This window comes from Lissotriton helveticus, chromosome 8, assembly GCF_964261635.1.
Source record: "Lissotriton helveticus chromosome 8, aLisHel1.1, whole genome shotgun sequence".
In the NCBI taxonomy this organism is placed as follows: Eukaryota; Metazoa; Chordata; class Amphibia; order Caudata; family Salamandridae; genus Lissotriton; species Lissotriton helveticus.
The window spans coordinates 1,298,650,115-1,298,675,690 of NC_136069.1; the positions used below are offsets into that span (position 1 = coordinate 1,298,650,115).

Here is a 25,576-nt window from a genome sequence, read left to right on the forward strand (position 1 = left end):
AGTGATGATTTTCCCTTCCTTCTAATTGGTGCAGAGCTGCGGCCCTAATCCCTGCTGTATTTCCGCCGTCTTCCTCGATCGATCGCCTCGCAGGGGCAAGCACTGCAGGGCTGCTGAGAGCCGCTTCGCTGGTAATGGATGGCTGCGGGTTAGAGCGGACAAGGCAGCCGGACGAGCTTGCCAGCTCCCCCACAGCCTGCCGGCTGTGCTGAGTGACTGCGCAGCCAGGGAGGCCACCCTCCTCCAGCAGATGACAGACGCCTGCTTGAGACTGAGGCAGTGTGGCTTCCGTCGGAGCTCTGTGGAGGCAGACCAGGCCCATCCATGGACAGCTGTGGTGCTTCGCCTCAGAGCCCAGCACGTGCTTCCTTTTATGTTTGCACTATCCAAGGGCACGCACGTAACTCGGAATTTCAGGGGATAATGTGTGAACTGCATAGAGGGAATTACTGCCCACTCCAACTTGAGCAGTCTGCACTTCATGCAATAACTGGTGAATTTGCATAACGAGGGGGCGGCACGAGGGAACAGAAGCACAACGAGGGGGGGTCGGAAATTAAGCACAACGAGGGGGCAGCACGAGGGAACAGAGGCACAAAGAGGGGGGCAGGAAAGTGAGCACAATGAGGGGCGGGGTGGAAAACATACCGGCTCGGAGGGGGAGGGGAGTCTCTGTCTGTTGCGCAAGCCTCTCGGTCGGACAACGCCATGCACACCACCATCTTTCTCCGAGGCAAGGCAGGAATGCCTCGGAGAAAGCACCGTCATTTTCGCATTCGCGGCGTGGTTTTCGTTCTCTCCTCTTCCAATTGCCTGTAATGTAAAATTCCAGCCAATGGGAAGAGGAGAGAAAGAAAAGAGAAAGAACACCAAAAACACCCCCCCCGAATCCCGTCTTGAACTGAGTGACGCCCCTCTCCTCCAATGGCTGGCCTCCGTTTAGGCAGCCAGCCAATGGAGAAGAGGGGCGGGTTCAAGCCCCCATACTGTAAACATAAAATCACGGCTGCGCGACACTGCTGCGCAGTGTACGCTAGGCCGAGACCTAAAAATGAAAATACACAGTCTGAACGCTCCTGGTTAAATGTATTATGCTCTTTGACTAAGAGGTGCTGGCACCATATAGATACATATTTGAAAATAAAGAAATCTGTTGTTTTCGTACCCAGTGCCAAGAACACCATGAGTTTCAGGGTCACAAGTAAAAAACGTCTGTTTTTACAAAATATATAGGGCCTTATTTAGAGCTTGACGGATATGGGACAGTCTCCAAAGATGGTTGATGTCTTGTCCATCCTATTTAGAATAAACAACGTTGCTATGCCCTCAATAGGGAGTAAGGGATATTCACCACTTCTTGGTGGATATTCTGCATCCACCAAACTATATATAACGCATTCAGGCTTCTTCTTGAAAGTCTGGACAATTGTTTTCACGTCACATTTCTTGTATAAACTTCACACAAAGGCAAGATGGCACAGCTGAATTCAGGCTCCTGAATAGCATACTATTTACTGGCATCACATTTTTGCATAAGTGGGAAACCTAAAGATAGGGTCCCGGGACCTAGCTCAGGTGTTGGTGACTGACCTTATTGATCAGTTTGACCATTGATAGAAAGAAAAAATTATTTCTAGTGTCCCCTCACTCACCGGGGTTGCCCCACGGTGACATGCTTCATCATTGGGGCCATCCCAGTTCTCTATGAAAAGGGGCGTGCTGCGACTCACGACTACGTAGGAGCACTGAAGGGTGAAAGACTATGTGTAATGCAAAAAGATGTGGTGGAGTGGATGTGAGTGAATTAAAAATACCGTGCTTAGTGGGCCTCAACAATTTTATTATTGCTCCTAGGCAGGTATATTAAAAGTGGGGTTAGTGTCACTGTAAGTCAACCTTGAATAGGGTTGATTCAGTGAACTTAAAAGGTCAACATGTTTCATGCTACCCCTAGCATTTCTTCAGGACCATGCAGGGACCAGCCCTGCATATGCCACTCCTAACTACCCAGATGGGTGCACAAAATAAAGTATAATACACTTAATAATCAAGCATGCATTCATACTAGAAATACATACGTCAGTATCAAATTGGTGGTGCTGTAAGAAAAAACATAAATTTAGTAGCATTCAACCCCTCCTTATGGGAAGGGACACATAGTACACCTTCATGCTGCACACATGCGGAGCTATGGTTGATGGTTGCACCATATTGGTGCGTGCAGGCTGCCATGCCAAGTGTGTCTTCAATAAGAAAAGTGCAGTGTGTTGTGAATTCACACATAAAAACAAGACAGGACTCAATGTGACCAGGACATTAGACACATAAAACTTATAGTAGGTACATAGAAATGATGATATCAATATTTACTTATTAAAGTGTATGTTAACACTTCATGGTCTCACAGGGGGTCGTTTTCACTTATGGGACTCACCGCTGTTGGGTAATGTGGAAAAAAGGAAAAGTAAACACTTTGAGATCGATAGTTAGTCGATCGTGAAACAGGACGCTCAGTCCTCAATAATGTCCGAAAAAACGCGGCGTTCTCCATTGCTGAAAACGCATTTACTTACTTCCTATGTTGCGAAAACGCTCAGTCAAACCTGGCAATAGCCTCCCTGCGACCGCATCTTGCCTGTCCAGTCGTTCGTGTGGAATAAAAACTAGGCGGACTTCCGGGTTCTCCCATAGGACCGCTAGACCGGGTGGTGAGGGCGGCCATATTGGAAGTATGCTTTTACTCGGTTCAATAAAGCATATTGAAACATTTCTTCGAGTGTTTTTAGGAATTCGAAAAAAGCGGAATTGCGGGGTAGTTTATGTACCCCCTGGTAATGCTAATCATTAAATCGTCTCTTGGTTGACTAGGGGGCGATTATTAAAAAAATGTTGGTTCAAAAATTAATAATGCTGAAAAACCACTGTGTGGGCTTAATATGCATTGTATGTGGGCATCACTGTAAAAGAATATAGCGGGACCACTATAATAATCGCTAAGGGGCTTCTGTTGTGAAGAGTACTAGTTAGGCAATGTTGTTAAAGTGCTTATGTGGTTTTAGATGTTATGCCCAGATCATTATAATACAGGTTTATTTCTCAGAACAGAGTTTCAGGGCTTATTGGATGCTAATGTTGTTCCTGAGGGGATGTAGTCGGTCATTCCAAACAAATGGTGATTTCCATAGAGTCTTTCTAACCACAGACTGGTATTTTTGGTATGCTAAGAGTATCATGTAATTACTATCAGGGGTGTACTAGTTCAGATATAGGGATTTACTTTGAGAAAGCTAGATGGCTTAGTTTCTAAAAGCACCCCAAGGGATATCATCATTAAGTCCCTGGGAATCCGTATGTAGTTTGAACACCCACCTTTGTTCGCGTTCATGGAGTATCCTCTCTTGGTTCTCCTTGGCTTTGACAACTTCCAGAACTACCCACCTCATATCATTCGGTGTGTGGTTCATTTCGATAAAATGGTTCGTCATTCGTGTTGTCGCTCTTTTGCACCTGATGTTACTCCTATGTTCAACTATTCTGGTGCTGACTTTGCGGGTAGTCATTCCAAAGTAATGCAAGTTACAACTACAAGTGATTAAGTATACTACTCCACTGGTGTTGCAATTCGACATCTGCCTCAGTTGCCATGTGACATTATTGTTGAAAAGGACCGTCTTGGTACTGGCTGTCAAATGGCACACATTACAGTTGTTACATAGGTAGTGACCCATGGGAAGAGGTTGTAGTCTGTTCATTGTGTCGGTCGCTTTTGGACGAGTATGGACCAAGTGGTCCCTCAAATTCATCCCTCGGCGATGGCTGAACATTGGAATAGGTATGTTAAGATCGCCGCTGTTGACAATAGGCCAATGATTTTTTTACTATTTTGGTTACCTTATCCGATATTTTATTGAATGTTGTGATGCAGATGGGTCGTGTGTTCTCAGTTGGATGTTTCACTTTAGGTTCCAAAAGTGCATCTCTGTGGTTGTTTCCTGCCCTCTTCTTTGCATCTCTTAGTTTGTTCGGATATTGTCTTGCTTTTAATTTCTGGCTTAGGTCTTCTGCTTGTAGCAGGTAGTCCTGTCTGTCAGTGCAGTTTCTCCCAAGCCTTAGGAATTGTCCAAAGGGGAGGTTTTGCTTCAGGTGTCTCGGATGAAAGCTGTCGTAGGTCAGGCAAACAGTTTCCCGCGGTGGGCTTAAAGTGTGTTGTTGTTTTAAGGGACCCTTCATCCGCCAGTATGTTCAGATCAAGAAATACCAGATGTGATCTGCTCATAGTGTTGGTAAACTTCAAGAAACTATCTTGATGGTTTAGCCAGTCAAAAATTCAAGTGCCTCATTCTCATCGCCATCCCAAATTACCAGCACATCATCGATGTAACGTTTCCATAACTTGATGTGGTGTCTATAGGGATTGTCATCATACAGGATCTTCGCTTTCTATAGATGATGTACATATAGACCCGCTATGCTCGGCGCGAAGGTGCTGCCCATACTGGTCCCGTGCTGTTGACGGTACAGTGTGTCTTCAAATCTGAAGAAATTCTCGGTGAGTGCCAGGCGGCAACATTCCAGTACCACATGTCTTGGTGTCTTATAATCCCATTCTGAATCAAAGAGGACTTCTTCCAAAATTTCCAAAGTTTCTTTATGGGGGAGGTTGGTGTAAAGACTCTCCACATCCAGACTTATAAGAATGCTGGATGTGGGGTCAAAGGTTTGTTCTTTCAGTAAACAGAGGACATCTTTGGTGTCTTGTAAGTAGGTATCTGTTTTTTGTACTAACGGTCTTAGGAAGGCATCAGCATATTTGGAAAGGGGCTCAAGAATAGATCCTATGCCTGAAACTATAGGTCTGCCCGGTGGTTTGGTCAGGCGTTTGTGAATCTTGGGGATTGTGTAAAAACAGGGAGTGACTGGTTTGTTGTTTATCAGGAAATCAGTCTCTTTTTTGCTCACCCAGTCATTCGCCAATGATTCTTCAATAAGGTGTCCGATAGAGATTCTGAGTCGTTCAGTAGGGTCTTCTCTAATGATGACGTAGTTTCTTGTGTCTGCTAGAAGTCGTAGATATTCCTCTCTGTAATCAGAGGTATCCTGTAGAACAATGGCTCCTCCTTTATCAGCAGGCTTTATAGTTAAGGTGTTATTACTAGATAATTCTTGTATTGTCTGGAGTTCCAGATTGCTCGTATTTTGGAACACTTTTATTGTGCGTGGATCTAGTTCTTTCACTTCCTTCATGATGGCCTTCTCGAAAGCCAAACTTTCCACTGGTAAGTTGCCAGGTGGTGGGACAAAAGTCGATTTCTTCTTGAGTCCAGTGTCTTATTCAGTTTGGTCATTGTTTGTCTTGTCCTTGAAAAAGACTTGGAGTTTTAATTTTCTCACAAACTCCTTAAGCTCACAACATAATTTGAATTTGTCTGTATTCGGGGTAGGAATGAAACCTAAGCCTTTGTTTAGGATTTGTGTTTGGATTGGTGTTAGTTCTGTATTGGATAGGTTGACTACTAAATCTGAGGCTCGCTCGTCGATGGCTCTGGAGGGCCCTTGCTGCGAGTGTGGCGGCCCTCGGTCACTAGAGGTTGTGCCCATTGTAGTTGTTGTCCTGTTTAGTTTTTTGCCCTTTGCCGGGTTTGGCCCCTGCCTAAAAAAGGGCGACCTTGGTTGTTTTGATTCCCTTTGTTGCCGCCCCAGTTTGGAAAAGGCTGTTGAGGGTACATCGGCGGGCCATAATAAAAAGGTCCTGGTGGAGGGGGACCATAACAGGGACCGAATGGTTGTGCCCCTTGATATTGGTGCCATGGGGGGGGGGGGGGGTTGTGGTTGGTTGCCACGATATCTTCCCAAATTCCCTCTTCCTCTTCTTGGTCTCCTATTTGTGGAGTAATTATAATTTGAAGAGGATCCTGAACTATCGGATCCTGAGTCTGAACCGTTACTATCCGTATTATATCCCGGATTTCTGTTGCTTACTCTGTAATCATCTTTTATATAGGGATAAACGTTTTCGTGAGAGAAAGATTTTTGGTCCTTGGATAGTTTTACATACTTGGTATCCTTTAGGCTGATTTCAAACTCCGTCATACTCTTATTTAGTTCATCTAGTCTCTTTTTTAATTCGCTCGGGGTCTGGTAAGATTTGAGACGTACCTCCAACGAGTGGATTTCCTCTAGTAATGTCTCCGAGAGACGGGCTGCCGTTTTCACTATGAGTACCAACCAATCCCTGGTACAGTGCCACGATATAAGTGGCCAATCCTTTTTAAATTGTCTGTCTTTTTGGAAAATGAACGGTTCATTTCTTACAATTAGACCTCTTGGGGCTGCACTGATCTTAAGGTATTCGGCCATCATGACCCCATGGATTAGAGTCTTAATTTGAGTTCTTTTCAGTTCGGTCAATTCATCCCAGATTTGTGTCGCATCACTATTGTCTCTGTTGGGAGCCCCTGTGTGTGGTAAAATGGAAGCAATAATTCTGTCTTCTTCCTCCTCTGAAAAGGATAAACCTGTGATTTCCGCCATAGTATATCTCGTAAACTATGTACAGTTTTATGGAAATTGTCTGTTGCACGGTCACAAAGAATAAAGGGTACAGACCCTCTATTTGGAGATATAGGAACAAACTCCCGCAGCCAAAACCGCTGCTAGAAACAGATATGAAAGAGAGGGAGAAGGAGGTGTAAGAGACTAGGTCGTCCTCCAAACAGTATAGTACATAAGTGGGAAACCTTAGGTTTCCCACTTATGTACTATACTGTTTGGAGGACGACCTAGTCTCTTACACCTCCTTCTCCCTCTGTTTCACATCACATTTTTGCAACAATTAATTTGCGAAAGTGTCATCTTTATAATCATTAGCTTTGGAAATACAAACAAAATTGAATACCCTTTTTGTTCTTTCAAGTATTCCACCGGTTTTAGCACCATTTTTCTCGGAATTTCCCTCTGGAGAATCTCCTACGGGTTGAGCTTTGGTGGTTTCTTCTGTGGAAAGAACTGAACATAAAAAAGCATCTTAATCAATTGGCATTAATTGTCTACAGATATAACTACTATCACATTTTAGGTCTTCGACTAGTAGTACTAATCACAGGCTTGAACGGTGTAGTAATCAAATAATAATAATACAATTTCAAGCGCATGGCTACCTCAAATGAGGTGTCCCAGCGCTAGGTACAGGTATCCGCAGACCTACATGTAGCTATTAAACCCCGATAGATTCCGAGCTAAAGAATCAAGTTTGATTTTTTTTCCTGAAAAGACACTCCAATTGGACCTGACAAACCTACGGTGGCAAAGCATTCCATAATTTGGGAGCTAAATAGCTATAGTCTGGGCCCTGGAATTATGCGATTCTGTGCCCATTACCTTTTTGCATAGTTATGGATTTGTTGCAATTGCCACATAATTTATCATCTGTTGCATAAAGTGCAGATTTTAACAAAAAATATAGTTTCCAGCTCAAACGGAATCCAAAGTTACTAAAATATGGCCACATGTGTTCGAGCGCAGTAGAAGGCTCTCCGCAAAGGTTAACTGGTCATCTTTCAGTTACTTATTTCTGTATTTGCTTGTTGAATTGGTATTGACGAGGTGAAATCTTTATCCAGACAGTTCTACCATGTGAAAAAATGACAAATAATGAAGAAATACTACCAAGAAATGTGCTGCATTATGCTGCTTAATTTGCCTTTTCTTGCTGCATAATTTAGTGTACCCCGCCACAAGATTTGGGGCTCCCCTGCCACATAACGTTTGTAAAGCATTGCTTAAAAAGGGAAAGAATAACAATACTGGAGAAAAAAAAAACATGTTTTACGGTATCTCAACTGCAATATTTTCTGTCTTTATAAAGAGCATGATTTATTTTTTATTATTGTCCCCTCAAACTCTGAAAAGAATGTAAACACGCATTTGCAATGCAATAGGTCTCGCAGTTACGAGCATTTCAGCTATTGGCATTCTAAAGAACAATGCCTTTTATTGATGTTTTTAAAACAAAAACAAAAATAAAAGGCATTATTATTTGCAATGTCAATAGCTCAAACTCGCGTAAATGCGAGACCTATTGCATTGCAAATGCTTGTTTAATTTTGAAGACAGCTTTTCGTATTTTATGCTGTGTTGCACGGTTTACGTTTATGTTCAGATCTTGACCATAGCAGACACTGAGTACACTTTGTCCATGGAGGATGCGAAGACATGCAAGCAGAAAGCAAGGTGGGGTCTGGTCCCAGAGAAGCTAACCCAGCTATTAGACTTAAATGCCTATATTTACTTAACGTCATGTGCAATTGTGCTGTGTGGAGACACATTGAAACACTCAAAGTTTACCTGCACTGTTTGAGCAGTGCTACGCTAGGAAACAACCAAATATGACACACCGACAAATAAGGACCACAAAGATGTCTCTACTTCATGTCACACAGATTGAAATTTCCTGAATCCCGGCTCATGCCCTGCGTAACTTGTTTTCTTAAGGCAAAATTTGACGGGGTTGAAATTCACGGCTCCACATCAACCTTAAGGCTAAACAAACTACAACCACATTTGAAATCTGTAACATCAGGCAATGTGAGACAGTTAGGAGGATGAAAAGGCACGATAAAAAGGCTCATTGTCTATATTCAGACCCTCCAGGATATCGCGATTTCGCGGTTTGCTGCGAAATCGGCACTTTTGTAAAAATGCCGCGATTTTTACAAAAGTGCCCGCGAAATCGGCACTTTTGTAGAAATCGCACGGCATTTTTACAAAAGCCGCTATATCCTGGGGGGTCTGGCTTGTGTCTTCGCAGCTGGGACCCCGCCAGGGGACGGGACTGCACACGGGGCGGCGGAGGACAGGGCTGCGGGGGCGAGCCAGACACACACACCTCGGCGTGGTCCCTCCAGTCAGGCAGAGGGAGCGGGCCACCCGCCTGTGGCCCCAGCACCGCCCACAACGATAATACCGAAGAATACAGCGCAACAGCGTGACATGTACAACTACAAAAGGGTGACGGCATTGGTAATAACAGCAAATGGGAGCATAACAGATGAAAAAATAACATTTAGGGGGAAAAGGTAATTGAATAGCTTCCTCCACGGAACCAGTAAAGCAAGTGTCCACGGCGTGTTGTGCAACAGGAGCCATGCGGGGTTCAGACGGAAATTAATTAGACTTAAACGCATCCTCCCTGAGAACAAACAGCCTCTGTGTTCTTGGCTGGAGGCTCTGGTTTACGCACCACGTCGATACAAAACCGGCCACAAACGGCGAACCACGCGGGCAGCCTCTCCAGGCATGCCGGGGCCAGCCAGCCCTGGACACGGACCGCCAATTTTCCGAGGGGCGCAGCAGGAGGGAGCTGCCGGGCGTCATGTCATGCAAACAGCACTTGCTCTCAATCGGGTCCCATTAATTTAATGGGACCCGATTGAGAGCAAGGGCTGTTTACTTTAAAGACCTTGTAATCAGCCCTTAAAGTACCTCAGCGTCACTTGTAGCACCACCATTAACCCCCTCCCCTCTCCTCCCATCTTCCTCACACCTCCGGCCGTGACAACGCAACGACTCCCCTGCCCCTTGCTGTGTTTCTGAACAGCGGAAAGTGATGATTTTCACTGATGGTCAGTATGGTTTTGGTGCTGTTCAAGTACTGAAAACATGCTATCCGTAAGTCATTAGGTTACTATGCTTTTTATTTTCAATTTCCCTTTTTTCGGTGTTAGTTCAATAAGCTCAGATAGAAAGAACTATGAATACAACTCCTAGAATGCATTTAATTGTTAAATGAAAGTCCACTACTGAAGCACTGCCTCCTTGGTGACATGCAACCATCTGGTAACCAAACTCTAGTCACACAGTAAGCTCAATGCCAGGTTGCTCTGCAAACATGCTGCCAAAGTTAGGGACATCATCTCCACCCTCGATGTGACCTTGATCACAGAGACCTGGCTAACCCTGCCTCTGCCCCGGACATCGCCACTGCAATTCCCATTGACTACAAGATAAAATACAGTGACTGCACAAACAGACACAGGTGCAGCACTGCCATCCTACACAAAGAACCAATCACCTGCACCACCAATGATGAGAAGACCACGCCGATCATGGCACACACGAACTTACAGCTCAACACCAACGACAAAACCACCATCAAAGGCACCCAAACCTACATACCTCCTGGACAACAAATCGGCCTCTGTGACGCCTTTGCTGAATTAATCACCCAGCTCGCCATTGAATCTGAACACATTGTATTCCTAGGAGACCTCAACTTTCATCTGGATGACCCCAAAGACCCAAACTCCACCAACCTCCTGGAACGATTGGACAACATCGGCCTCAAGCAGCTGGACACAGACCCCACACACATAGCAGGATACAAGTTGGACCCCGTCTTCATGTCCAGCAACAGAATTACATACAATCACACCATGGAACTCACCTGGTCGGACCACTCTATCATACACCTCACCATCGCTGGACCACCCCCAACTGCCACAGCGCCCCCTTCGGCAGCTGGACCAAGGTCACTCAGCACCAATGGACTGACATACTCAGCATTACCCAGCCCATCGTCACTACAGACCTCAAACATTGCTAAGATTTATGACACCTTTCCAGAAAGTAGTAGGAGGCATGCCCCCGCCCCTGGTTTGGAGACTCTGTGGACCGAAGATACGTTTGCCCTCTGTCCTTTGGTGGAAGACGAGGTTCTCAGGCTGATGGAGGTGGTGAAATCTGGGTCACTTCTGGATCCAGCCCCTCCAAAAGGTTTGCAAGTAGGAAAGAAAATGATTGCTCCTGTTCTTACCTCACTACTGAACCTGTCCTTCGGCACGGGGCAGGTCCCCAGCAACTGGAAACATGCCATGGTGGTCCCTCAGTTGAAGAAATCCTCATTGGACCCCGCTCTTCCTGAAAATTTTAGAACCATATCTCTACTTCCCTATGTAGCTAAAATTGCAGAGAAACATCTGAATGGCCATCTCTCGAGGTTTTTGGAAGAGAGGCGGGTTCTTCATGCCACCCAGTCTGGCTTTAGGCCTATGCATAGTACGGAGTCCGCTCTACTGTTGGTAGCCGAAGTGTTGAGGGCTGCGGCTGATGAAGGTAGGACCACGGCCCTGATTTCGCTCGACCCAAGTGCCGCGTTTGACTCGGTGTCCCACGGCCTCCTTCTTGAGAGGTTACTGGAAGTCGGGGTCGGAGGTGTCACGTGGATTTGGTTGAAGAAATTTCTGGAAAATAGATCCTTCCAGGTTCGCAACATCCTTTCAGCTCCAGAGATTGTCCTCTAATCCAGGGGGTGGCGCAGGGTTCAGCTCTGAGCCCCACCCTGTTTAATATTTATATGTGCCCGCTTGCAGATATTGTTCTGAAACATGAATTCCAGCTGGTGTCATATGCTGATGACACTCAGCTAGTTGTGACCCTGGAACAGAAGGAACCTGGAAGGGCTGCCGATTTCAGAACTTGCCTGGTGGAGCTTATAGACTAGATGAGACTGGGTTGTCTCCAGTTAAATGCAGGGAAGACAGAGGTGATGGTGGTTGGAAAACAGCCCTCTCTCTGGTTGCAGCATTGATGGCCAGAAGCACTAGGAACAAGTCCAGTGCTGAAAGCCAAGGTGAAAAATTTGGGAGCGTGGTGCGACGAAAATCTTTCATTCTCCTCGCAAATATCAACTGTGGCTGGGACTTGTTTTGGCATTCTGAAGATGCTACGTAAGATCTTGGACCTGCTCCCCCTGGATGCTTAAAGAACTATTGTACAGGCGTTGGTCACGTCTCGCCTTAACTATTGCAATGTCTTGTATCTAGGGGTGACTGCAAAAAATCTTAAGATCTTGCAGAAGGTCCAAAATGCCGCAGCCCAGCTTATCCCGAATGTCCCAAGGAGGGCTTTGGTGGAAGAAGCTTTGAAGGAACTGCATTGGCTCCCTATCCGGGCCAGAGTTACCTTTAAGGCCTTATGCTTTATTCATAGGATCCTTGGGGAAAGGAGGACATGTTTTCTACAATCTCTCCTGACATTATACCAGCCTGCTCATAATCTGAGATCATTGGACAGGGCAAGATTGACTGTGCCCAGGGTGTGGAAGACGCGGATCGGTGGGAGATCCTTTGGTTTCCTGGCAGCTAAGGCATGGCATGAGCTCCCAGTGGATCTTAGGTCATCTGAGTCAGAGTTTCTGTTCCGCAAGAAATTGAAAACCTGGCTCTTCCGTCACCCCCCGGGAGGGCTAAAATAGTAAGGTGCCATCTTGTGTGGATGTCTGCGTTCGATGGTGGGCAGCTTGGGAGGGTTGCTGGGGTCCACTTATGTCCTAGCTTGGGGACACTCCGGTTGGAGTAACCATAGCGCTTTATAAGCTTCCTAATAATAATAATAATAATAATAATAATAATAATAATAATAAACAGGCTGTAGAGAAATTCAATGCCTGGATCAAGAGTGCTGCCTGGAAACAAGCAGAGGTCAGACCGCTCTTCTTGAAACCCTCTGCAGACTCCAGTGAGCTCCAGGACTACTGTCTCATCTCTCTGGTTCTGTTCCCCCCCGCCCCCCCCCCAAAGTCCTGTAGAAGGGCATAAAATATAAATTTACTTAACACCTGGAGAGAAACAGCCTGCTGGACCCTTCCTGATCAGGGATCAGAGCCAATCATAGCACCAAGACAGCACTAATCGACGCAATCAACAACATCTGCAACCTACTCGACAGAGGAGAATCCGCTGCCCTGATTCTACTTGACCTCTCCGCAGCCTATGACACCGTGTCCCACCATACACTCATCGATAAACTGCACTAGATCAGAATCACAGATGACACAATTAAATGGATGGCTTCCTTTCTCACAGGGTGCACCCAGAGAATCTGTCTGCCTCCCTTCACTTCTCAAATAAATCGCATGATCGGTGGCGTCCCTCAAGGTTCATCCCTCAGTCCAATTCTCTTCAACATCTACAAGACAACTCAGGGACATTGTCAAAACCCAAAACATCAACATTGTCTCCTACGGCGATGACACCAAGCCAGTCTTCTCACTCTCATAACCTTACCCGGTATCTCCCCATTCCTTAAGACCCATAAGACTCAGATAATCACAAAGTAAAATCTGATCATAAAAGCGATGACCCTGGGAAACAATCGTTGTTAGATTAACCTAATTCTTAATAACATAACATGTTTTTTAAATAGAACTCAGTATCTGACAGTACTGAGAGCGGATCCCACAAGTGAATATACAGGACTTGCTGTGTAGCTGTTGGTGGTGTGGTGGGGAAAGGGGGTCGAGTGAGTTGTATTACAGTACGTAGCGGTCATAAAAAGAAAAGCTAAGTTGAAAGTCCTGGCAACCAAGGTATGCTCTTCAGTAGTGCTGCAACAACTATTGTATTCTACCTTCATTATTAACTCTGGGCCACAAAGCACTTGGATGCATGCACCATTTTTGCACCTGAATTTAGAGTACTTGATGGACGTGTAAATGATGGACCTGTGCACTGGCTTTACAGCTATGCCATAATTAGTATTTAGAAACCAACCCAAAAACATTGCTCAGTGTCACATAACTGCACGACTGAGCAGATTTTATGTGATTTAGAGTTATTTCTCCCTCGTCAAGAATAGTTAAGTAAAACAGCACATGAAGGTGCTCGAATCCTGGACTTGACTGTAAATGTTGTGAAAGAGCTAAAGCCTGAAAAGGCAGGCAAAAAATGGTAGCACTGGAGATGAACCTGCCTCAAACATGTCCTGGCAGCACCGTGAAAGCATGTTTCCTTTATTAGGCAAGAGGATGTCCCAGCGGCAGTGCTTTTTGAAAAGACTCTTACAGTAATGATGGATTGTTGGACACTTTAACAGCGATTAGTTCATTACAAATCGACTTCTGAAGTAAGTTATAGTGCTACGCCAACCTTGCAAGTAAATGTTGCCCAGTGAGTAAAATGAGAGAATATTAGAATTCAGTTTCTGTTGAAAGGGTGTGGCAAAAATCATTTACTTTTTAGCTATTTAACCTCATGTTTAAAAAAAAAAACCATAAAATGCGCTTCTGCCTACCACAGCATACAATAAAGGCAATGAGTCAGCTTACTTCATTATTTGGCCCTCTTCCCTTTGAGTGAAGGCATTTTGTTTCTGCACCTGTACACGTGCTTTAAAAATGGCAGGTTTTTGAGGCCAATCTCGGCTTTCATTTCTGCTTCCCTTTCATGTTTTGATAATATATTTGCGACAGCCAATGTTTGTGCATACATATGCACGCCATCTTTAGACACTAGCATTTTTTATTTTTACTTATAATGCGTACTGTAATAAAATACAGGCTTATTTTCTTTGCTTGTGCGAGATACATATTTATAGAGACAAGCTAGTTCTCTGTGAGGAAGTATGTGTTATTTGACTTCCAGTAATCAGAAACATTAGACATAAGGTGAACGCCTAGAATGATTAGTTCAAGCTATATGTAAAAAAAAGTTTTTAGTGGACTTTTTAAGCCTTCTTTAGAGCCTAGAGCTAAAATTGCAGGAAATTGCACTAAACAACAGTACAGTTACCGCACCCCTCAAGCCCGACACCAATCGTCGCAAAAAATATGCCAAACACACAGTGGCGTTGCTAGCACCCTGGCTGCCCGTGACGATCCCTGTGTTTGCCGCCACAAAACTCGTGATGCCCGGGGCGGACCGCAACACCCGCCCCAGCGCTCCCCTCCCCCCCAGCTATGCCACTGCAAACACGTATTTCCATGTGCCGAGCAATAGGTATACGGACATACGCAGAACATTTGTTCTGTGGTAAAAATATCGGAACCATGTGCAAAGCAGGCAACGGAACGTGGTTTTAGGCAATCCCAGTGGCAGAACTTGAGCTATAAAAATACAATTAATATAAAATAAAAGTATAAAACTTAATCTGTGGTAGAAAGCAGTATTTACATTTTGCAGAGGGTTAAGACATAAAACAGCAGAAACTGGTATAAAAGTTGAGGTAAACACTGCATTGCGGTATTATAAAATGTGTGAATTTTTCATGCATTAAATTGCTATGCCACGCATGCAGAGATGCTGCACTTTGCACCACACACAACCACATTAGTGGAAAAGAACACAGCCAAATCCTTCCAACTATCAATGCAGTGTGTGGAGTACTGTTGGACCTGACATCCTTGGCATAGCCCTCCTCCAACTTTTTGATTTCCAGCCTCCTGTTTTGCAGACTTCGTTTTCACTGCCTTCTGCAAACTATACCACTGCTAACCACTGCTACCCACTGCTAAAGTGCTTGTGCGCTCTCCTTTAAACAGGGTTGGAACTGGCTTATATCCAATTGGCACATTTCATTTATTTTTAAGTCCCTAGTATAATGGTACTACCAACACCCCTGGGCCTGCAAATTAAATGCTACTAGTGGGCCTGCAGCACTGATAGTGCCACCCACTTTAGTAGCCTTTTAAACATGTCTCAGGTCTGCCACTGCAGTTGGTGTGTGCAGTTTTAAACTGCCATTTCGACCTGGCAAACAAACCTTTAGCAAGGCCCACAGCTTCCTTTTTAGTACATATAAGTCACCCCTTGGGTGGGCCTTGAACAAACCAGAGGGCATGGTGAAGTGCATTTAAATGTGGGGCATGTACTTTTAAGTTTTACATATCCTGGTATTGAAAAACTCATAAATACATTTTTCACTACTGCAAGGCCTACCTTTCCCATAGGATTACATTGGGTTACAATATTACATTTAATAAGTGATAACTTTCATTGGGAGCAGGTGGGAAGGTGGAGTTTGTTGTCTAAAGAATTGCAATTAAAAGTCTCCTTTAATGGTAAAGCCAGATTTCAGTCACAATTCTGAAAATACCACTTTTAGAAAGTTATCAGGATTTTACTTCATAAAAAATTGTACAATTATAAATATTCTAGATACTCTACTATAGCTTCATAAATTAATAATCATAGATATATTTTGACTTTCCACAAAGAAAACAATCTCAACAAAGCTGGTTGTGTTTCTTATTTTTATATTTACAGCCTTTTGTATAGATTTTAAGGGTACAAATACTTCTTGAAGCACCTAGGTGACAGATATCTGATATTTTTAACTCATAGTACTAGACAACAATGTACAAACCAATTTCTCTAATATATAGAAAGACTGGCCTATACATAGGGCCTAGATTTACTCCAATCGCAATTCTTGGACAGCAGTGAAATTGAAAATGGGTAGCTGTGTCAATATTTCAGTCTTTATTGTAATAAATCTATAAGACCATCTTCAGGACAGAACAATCTTTTGAAGATTAACGACCTTTTCATAAATGTATCCGTGTGACCAATAACCCTATAAGCTATCTAGGACCATTATCTCCTTTGATAGCAATCACCATTCTAACTTGGCAAGTGAACTCATTCATTAAAACTTCCTGACTTTGAGGACCACTTAGCCTACTTTAGTACACTTTATTGCTCTCGCATCTATTTTACCACTCTACACTAACAGCCCACCCATCCTCACTTCATCAAACAGCTGTTGTATAAAAGATCTCCAGAAAAGGTCCCCCTATGTGGGTGCCCGTTGGGCATTGCAGAGCCGGATGAGGAGGAGCTAGCCCAAAGATGAAGTATGACATCCATTTCGGTGTGTGAGGGCCCTTACTCCTATTGGAGTGCACCCCTCCCCCAACAAACTGTTCCTAGACACTCCAGCCCCTCTATATTCACAAAGAACTGTATACTCTTGTTTAGTATTTAGATTTAAGGAGCTCGTATGCTGGACCAATAATGCTGCTGGTCCCCCCTCTTTTTTTACAACCCTATCAGATACATCTGTTCACTGGTAGATGACATATTGGAGACCAACCATCATGGCACATTCTCAAATAGAAGGATCAGGTGCAGGTCTCACAGTCAATAGTTCCCCAAGCTGGGGAGTGTTCAGCTGCTGCAAATGGCTGGTTACACTATGCGTATGGCTTAAAACCCAAACATTGCAACATTATTAACCTCAGATGGAGGAAAAATAGAATGGATTGAGAATAACTGAAAGAATAAATGGTGGTGGGGTCGTCGTCGGATGTCATTGACTGCAAGAGAAGTAGGTTCATTTCGATCGGCAAAAATAAATGAGAAGTGTAAAGGTTGGGTACCGACCGGGCGAGGGAGTGCACATAATGTACATCAGCTTTCCTGGCACTGTGTGCTCATCGCTCTAGAGCACAGTCATACGAGCAGTTTTCGGTCCCCCAACTAAGTTGAAGGTCGTATCGAAGAGAGCTAGGACTTTCGGTTGATGCCTATTTCAGAAAGGAGTCCACAAAAGAAAGACACCATGCAGAAAGCGGCAAGCACCATGAAGAGGTCTATACCCTGGGCCTGCCAACCTTCTGATGAAAGAGAGACTAGGCAGAACAGTGAAGGACACTGATGTTAAGGGCAGCGCCTGGACATGGTGCAGCCCAAACAGTAAAATCTGATTAAAAGTTTAAAAGGCAGGATTTTTGTGAGAAACCTTTTCTGGCCTGCGTTCTGCTCCAGGAAATTATAAACCAGTTGGGAAGGTGGGAGAGTAGGAGTAGGTAAAAATTGCAACTAAGCGAAAACTGTGAGAGCTATCCAGCCTGTGTTGACAAATATTAATGGACCTTAACTGGAAATGGAATGTGCTGCTGGAACAAATAAAAAATAACTGCAGCACCCATATTAAAATACACTTTCATAACGCATCTTTATTTATATGCCACTGTACCCTAAATATCTCCAAACACTGGGTACTGGCTGTAAGACTGCAAGTAGGAGCACCATTAAAAACCCAAATAAAGGAAAACATGTGGCGCTAATATGTATTCACTGGATACTTCGCGGTGTTTGTCGGAAACAAAGACAATGTTCGATTTTACAAGAATTTAGATTTTTAGAAAATTAAATGCTAAACAGGGCCTTACTTTTTGGTTATTTGCCATGACTAGCCTGCAACGTCTCTTTTAAATGCATGCCACAAGAATAAAAAGTAAACATGACTAAACACACCTTCCGGGCTCTCATTCGGCTTGGTTATCTTTTTCTCCTGAAAATGAAAAAAAGATGTAAGTTATTCAGAGTATACAGATCAAATAATATCCCTATAATTACGGCCGCAGCCTTTTCTTTCTTCTCTACAATACTCCAAAATTACATAGCTATGCAAATCTTTCCAAAGACAATACTTTCTGTACTTTATTTCATTCTGCTTCAAGCAAAGCTAAAATCCTACATTCTATTTTCTGAAATCATTCTTATCCCCTGCAATTTTATGGAAACATGTCCTTTCTTTCCAACGAGACTTGCTCTATTTTTATATTTTCCATGCTAAAAAAAAGAGGCAATGTGGTGCCAAGCATGTAGAAACAGCTTAATCAAGTTCATTCGCATTCATCTCAGATGTCACCCTGGAAGAGAACCGCCTGGGGGGACTAGCCAAGGCGCATGCGCGAGGGCATATTGTGCTGGTCAGGGTAGTGATGAGGGTGACCAATAAAATCCTTAAGTCTCCCCTGCAAAGTAAATGAGAAGTTTCCACACTTTAGCCAGCGAAACAACATTTAAATGCAATCGAGAATACTTTATCTATTTTTGGTAACTTTCTTTCTGATAAATATATAATCTTCTAGCAAATTCCTCATCATGAACTGTCAGAGAGGATTTGTAATTTTTTTCAGCAATGTCTGTATTCCATAGGCTAGGACGGAAAGAAGACGTAGTACGGAAAAAAAAAACCATAATGAGAATGATCATTAGTGAATAATGAGCAGTCCTCAGTCGAATTATGAGGTAGGGTGATGAGGTATGCCTGAAAATAAATTGGGGTTTCCCTGGGGAGGAGTGGAGTTCCTACCTCGGGGGCAAATAGATCAATTGTACTAAAAAGTTCTTAGGCAACTATACTGGCATGAATCACTACTATATTAGGGGTGTCCTAGCATATGACCAAAATGACCAAGAATATAATCAAATGGCGTGCGTTTATTGTACTAGAAAACAATGAATAAACATATTCATCACAATCCATATACAATATATATTTTGTACTTCTTTTAAAACACACTATCCATACCAATCAGCATATAGATGTCAATCATACAATCATGCCTCCTCATTCATTCTTCTATATTAAACTGTGAGACACCACAATAGATTATCTCAATAAACATGTACAAGGATAATATGCATTTCTATTTTTAAAAGTATTCAAAACTTGGAAGACTAGTATCAAATAACCGGATATTTCGTGTATGTGGTATTGACGTCTGTCTGCAGTGTACAGTATTGAAATTGTAAGGACTGTATGGTTCATTCGTTTTTATTATTTATCATGGCTGTGTGATTCAATCTCCAAATTGAGGTCTGGTCAGGAGGATTGCATTTCAATCAGAAAGAATGTTATTGAAGGTCAGTAACTTATTTTTGTAATGGATACTCCTATAGATTTTTTAAAATATGAATGACTCTGAAAGCAGCATCATACAAGGCGGCAGGGGTGAATTCTCCAGATGGCGGCGGGGCTCAATTTTCCAGATGTTAATTAAAACACCACACAGTGGTGAGGCACTATCCAAACACACCAGAATCAAAACAATACGCTTAATGAAGTTGTGGAGAGATCACCAAGCAGCTATTTGATAAAGATCCCTCACTGGAACTCTTGTAGTTAGGGCTGAGGAAGTAGTCCACCCTCTTTTTAATTGTCCTAGGATTTCCTCTGTGGCATCCTTTTTAGAGAGTCCATAATATTTTGCTGATGCAGAGAGTGATCTTGCAGAAACTATCTGCTTATGCACTTCTTTCAGTTTTGTTCATTCAACACTGTTAAAAGGTTGGCCATCCATAAAAAATATTTGGGATTTCCCCAAACAAAAGCTTAAAGTTCTCCTAAGAACCATCAGGTAGAAGTGTGTTACTCTATCTTAGATGGATTTTGAAGAGTACAGGAAGATGGCAATGATACTGAAAGAAATTGGGTTATTGGTTGAGGGGGTGGAAGCCCCACTCAGGCAACAATCACAATCTTTGTCGGGGTGAACCACAAAAGCCACTAAATTAACCTGTGCCCCTCTGTTAGCTTGGCACAAAGAAGTCAGGCTTAACTTAGATATAAAAGTGTAAAGTATTTATGCAGCACACAAAGAGTAATAAAGTAAAAACACAACACAAGAAAACCGCAAATTTAGGAAAATAGATGACATTCTAATTAATATAATGATACCAAAACGACAAAAATCCAATCAGTAGGTCTGGAGACATTACATTTCAAAGTTTTAGACAGATATGGCCCTAACAGCACAAAGCTTCACCAGCAGTCGTCAGAGTCTCGGTCTGAAAATGCCCATTTCAGCTCACGAAAAGCCAAAAACCTCAGGTTTCCACCTTTATTCATGGGAGGAGCTGAACTGATGCCAGCCAAGAGTGCAGAACCTGGGACAGCACCTCTTGAGGTTCGTGAACTCATTCCAGCAGAGACCAGCACTGCTCAGGAAGGTGCAGTAGCAGGTCCATTCCAGCAGGTCAGCTGGGAAGTTGCAGGGGAGCCTCTGGAGCTGCTGTGTCCCTGTAGTTCAAACAGGAGGCCAGCCAACTGAGCCTTGGCATCACTCAGATTAGCCTGGGATGAAGGAAGCAGGTCCAGTCCTCCTCCTAATAGAGCCAGACAGTCTTCAAACAGCAGAACAATCCGCTGGTAGTAGCAGGGCAGTCATCTGGGGGAGAAGGCTCCTCTATAATGCCCACAGGTCCAGGAGTGTACTAAATAGTGGCTCTGGAGGTCCAATATCTATACCAGGTGCCAGCCATTGAAGTGGGGTAAATCCCCTATACTACCTCACAACTGGTTCTAGAAATTTCTTCCATTCTCCTGTCAAGGCTCCAAGAAGTCTGGGGTGACAAAAGACTAGTGCCAGGTTCATTTGTGTGTGCTGGAGGTAAGCCCTTTGAAGTGTAAGTGAGACAAGGCACAGATCTGCTCCCAGCAATCCTGACAGGATGGGTCATCTTGCCTACACCCAGTCCCCTTTGTGTCACTTTCTGGAAACAATACACAAACACTAGCAGCAGAGCCATTCACAGTCATGCGATCCAGGACACTGGCAGAAAGCACAAATGATTAGGACTAGAAAATACCAATTTTTAAGTGGTGGTTTCAGAATTGTAACTCAAAATATAACTTTGTCATTAAAGCGGATTTTGGATCACAACTCATTTGAGGGTAAACACCCTATCCCTATCTGCTCCCCATCAAAAGTCAGCACTTATTAAAAGTAATAAGGTAACCCAGTATTGAGCAATTGAAGAGATAGGCCTTACACCAGTGAAAAATGATGTTAAGAGTTTTTTAGCTGTTAGAACATGTCAAACTTAAACCCAAATCCACGTGTTCTACTGTTTAAAAATAATTCACATTTCCTCAAACCCTTTGAGGCCTACTTTAGGGGGTGACATATGTATTAAAAAAAAGGTTTAGGCTTGGCAAAAGGTTTATTGTGGCAGGCGGAAAAGGCAGTTTAAAACTACACCAAAGGCTACTGTGGCACACCTGAGATGTTATAAAAGGATACTTTAGTGGGCGGCACAATGAGGTCGGCAGACCACCAGCAGCATTTGATTTACAGTCTCTGGATACATGTTGTACCATTTATTAGGAACTTACAAGTAAATAAAATGTACCAATCAGATGTAGGTCAATATTACCATGTTTTAGGGCGAGAGCACAATCACATTATCACTGGTTAACAGGGAAAAAGTGCACATAGTCCTCATGCCAACAAAAACAGGTTAAGTAATAGACAGCAAAATCTGGGGGAGACCCTGCAGAAAGAGCTAGGTCCAACAGATATCCCTGGGTTATTATGAAATTCTGATGCCGCAGTGGAGAGAAAAGCAGGTCTGGCTTTTACAATAATCCATGCAGACAGTGCTTACAACTCACCTCTAAAGGAATAGTGATGGGGAATACGGTCTTAAGAAATGTCTCTTGGCACATGAGTATAGTGTATCAAAAGATGAACCCATTAATACTGTCCAAACTAGGTTCAGGTTCCAGAGGTAAATAATATACAGAGATAAAGGGAGGGAGTTTTGAAGTCTCTTTAAGAACATTTGGAATTGTGAATGGGACTAGCATGGTGAAGAAGCCAAATCTAGAGCATAGGCCATATCCATGATCTGTTTGACCACACCAGCGAGTTGTCCGAATTCTGAAAGCATCGTCTCTGTCCATTATTTGGACATTCCCCCATTACTCCTAAATAGTGTACCCAGACATTCTCATAGCACCACAGCGCCACTCACTGAGTAGGCAGAAGAATCCATGGTGTCAAGGCCTGTCCTTTAGATGTGTTTGCTTTGTGATTCCCATGTTTAAATAAAGCTGAAAAGGATGTTCTCAAGCGTTCTGGGTAGATATACTATCTGCTACCGACCACAGGATAAACATACCATTAGACAGGTGGAACTGCAAAGACTGCATTAAACAAAATCTTTCCTTTTATAGAGTGTCACTATTAAGGCTTACGGACAGGGGGGCTGGTGTTAAGGCAATAGCAGAGCATTGTGAATCTGTGATTATGAAAATGACCTTGTCCCAAGTTTTGAAAATTCATCTGCATTGCATTCTTTGTTGGTGTGGATGTTGAGCCTTCTTGAAATTAGAAATAGTCCGTGTCTAACCCAGCTCCAATCAAAGTATAAAGGAATTTGAAGTATGTGAACTTTTGGATTTTACATTGAGGCATTTAACAATTATACTACTTAGTTGAATGTAAAGGGGATGGGCTGGGAGATCGTGCTTGAAAACCTGCAGCAAACATATATGTGGATAGTCGACAGAGCATAGCAGTGCCGCTGCATCTTGCCTTGTTGTCCTATGCTATTCTTCAGTTTAAACGAGGCAATGTCTAAGTTCTAGTCTCTGTGCCAGGTACAAGTGTTTTAAGGTCTCACCTGCAAAAAGTCAGTTTGTTTGTTTTCTTACACACGTCTTTTTGTTACATATTGAGTCCCTGGAGCCCCCTTCCCCCTTTTGCTGGCACTCTCAATTAGCTGGATGTCTTTCTTCATCCATTGTTGTAGTTGTAAGAACTCATGTTATATTTAAGAATCTGAATTGTCCTTTGCTCTGGAAGCAACTCTGGGAAGTTCGTCTAATTGATTAATGTACATATGTGCATGAAATAAATACGCCCTGCTCACAATTACTATATATCAAAGGGATACAAACAGACATAAGCAGCATTCAGCCAGTCAAGGAGTCAATTCTGCAAAGAGGAAAGGAGTTGGTGTCTGAGTGGTAAGACATAAAGGAGGCTGTTCATAGAATTAAAATACAGCAGTAGACATTGCCAATTACAGGTATTTGCCATAATTCTACATAAGAAGTAAATAAACCATGTTACAATGCCAGTGTTTTACCCCTTTTCTACAAATGACAACAAATTCATATAGTACTCAAACCAGATACTCAGTTTGTGGAAAATGGACATGAATTACAAAAATATTAATTCCTCAATCATGCTTTTAAATAAGGTCTTTCTTCAACATTCATGAAACGGGGATCAGTAAAATCACAGAGAGCTGCTTTCGCCCCAGGGACCTGTATTAGTCCTTCTGAGACCATATGTAGAAAAGGATTCCCAGAGTCGAGTGAAACAACTCTAACTTACATATGTTATTGAGCTGAGTTTGGAACCTCTGGCAACATTTGTCATACACCAATGGCCAAAACCAACATCTTGCACTCGGGTTTGATGCACCAGATAAACAACATTACAAAATATCCATTGCCTCAATCCCAAGCATATGTCAGAAACCTGCAAAACATTTTTCTTAAACTTTCCAGTGACGTTCTGTGTCGCGGCTGCGTATGGTTTGATGTTATGTGGTCTTTGCGTTTTGTTCTAGCGCCGGGACACTCCTGGGAGTAGCCGCGCACTATACAAATATAGATTAACCTAACATAACATAACATAACATGGTGCCAGTCCTTATCAGAGCTCCGAGTGCAACTCCTGTACGTTCTGGAAGAAGCAGGTGAAGACACCCTAAGATTTGGTGTTACTAGCTACTAGTACTTAACAACTACCTTTATTTCATACATGGAACTGCTCTTTAATTGTTTGCCTACACGTTTTTTGTTGCATAGTCCACACTGCCATAGAAGCCAACTAAGATGCAGCCATGTACACAGAGTCACTATGGAGCTTCGTGATATCAACACTGATAAAATGAGGTGCAATCTCAGCCTTGTGAATGACTTAACGAACAAGTTACTTACCTTCGGTAATTCATTATCTGGTGGAGACTCTATCTAGCTGCACACGCCTTACCTTTAAATTTCCCAGGTGTCCGGCTGGATCTGTAAACTTTTGCTGATCAAAAACCCTTGCGCGCCCAATCCGGTGGCTCCATTTGACTTTGCATGATATCGTCGGCAGTGTTGGTTATGACATTACAGTACCTATATAGGTGCCATCCAGGCACTTGGATGTCAGTACTTTTTGTTTTTTCCACGCCAGAAGCGCAGAGTCACGAAGTAACTGACATAGTTGTGTGCAAAACTAGGGCCCTGAGAAAAGGGAGAAACCCTAGCCCAACAACATTAGTCCGCAAAGCGGGGAGGCATGGGTGGGGCTGTAAGGAATCTGCAGCTAGATAGAGTATCTACCAGATAATTAGTTACCGAAGGTAAGTGACTTGTTCATCTTATAGGGATTTCTAGTCGCAGATTCCTTACCTTTGAATTAGATACCCAAGCCATATCATCCAGTCGTGGGTTGCGGACCAATACCTTATACTAGGAAGTCCTGCAGGACTGAAAAGGCAAAATGCCCGTCTTTGTGGACCCGACGAACAAGTTACTTACCTTGGGTAACGCTTTTTCCGTTGGATACTGTATCTGCCTGTGGATTCCTCACCTTATCAATACCCCCTGTGCCAGCATTCTGCGGAATTTCTTTCCTAGCTCTCCCACGTCGACAAGGACGTCACAATAGGTAGGCTTAGCTCACGACACCGTATGACATCATCGGAGCCACAAAAGGACCTCGGTGGCGTGCTGGCGTCAGTTCCACCCATTTTTCTGTGCGGACCGACACATTCTCAAATGTGTGCATAGCATACCAAATATATAAAATCACAAATGCATAATCAATAAAAGCATAGAGAAATAGCAACAGAATAAGCACTTCTCATTATTAAAATATAAACATGATTAAAATAAATCATTTTTTGGTAGAAACAGGTGGACAACGGGGAGGCGGGTGGGACAGTGAGGAATACACAGGAAGATACTGTATCCACCAGAAAAAAGTGTTACCGAAGGTAAGTAACTTGTTCTTCTGATGGATACGTCTGCCTGTGGATTCCTCACCTTATGAATAGACTCCCAAAGCCATACCTCTCCTGGAGGAGGGTGTCCACCTGACTAGACCAAAAATTCCTGCAAAACAGAACGAGAAAAATGGCCATCCCTCCTAACCTCAGAGTCCAAGCAGTAATGCTTTGCAAAGGTTTGGAGGGAGGCCCAAGTTGCTGCTTTACAGATATCA

General features: G+C 43.3%; 1 protein-coding gene across 3 annotated transcripts in view; it reads right to left on the minus strand.

The window, feature by feature from the left end:
- RPGR (retinitis pigmentosa GTPase regulator) overlaps nucleotides 1-25,576 on the minus strand; it is a 430,193-nt gene that overhangs the window by 41,502 nt on the left and 363,115 nt on the right. For all 3 annotated transcript variants that reach the window (XM_078658267.1, XM_078658265.1, XM_078658264.1), the window contains 2 exons: nucleotides 18,033-18,069; nucleotides 6,896-7,005 (listed from right to left, as the gene is read on the minus strand). In XM_078658267.1, the coding sequence (XP_078514393.1) occupies nucleotides 6,896-7,005; nucleotides 18,033-18,069 (147 nt within the window). The remainder of the gene's footprint in view (nucleotides 1-6,895; nucleotides 7,006-18,032; nucleotides 18,070-25,576) is intronic.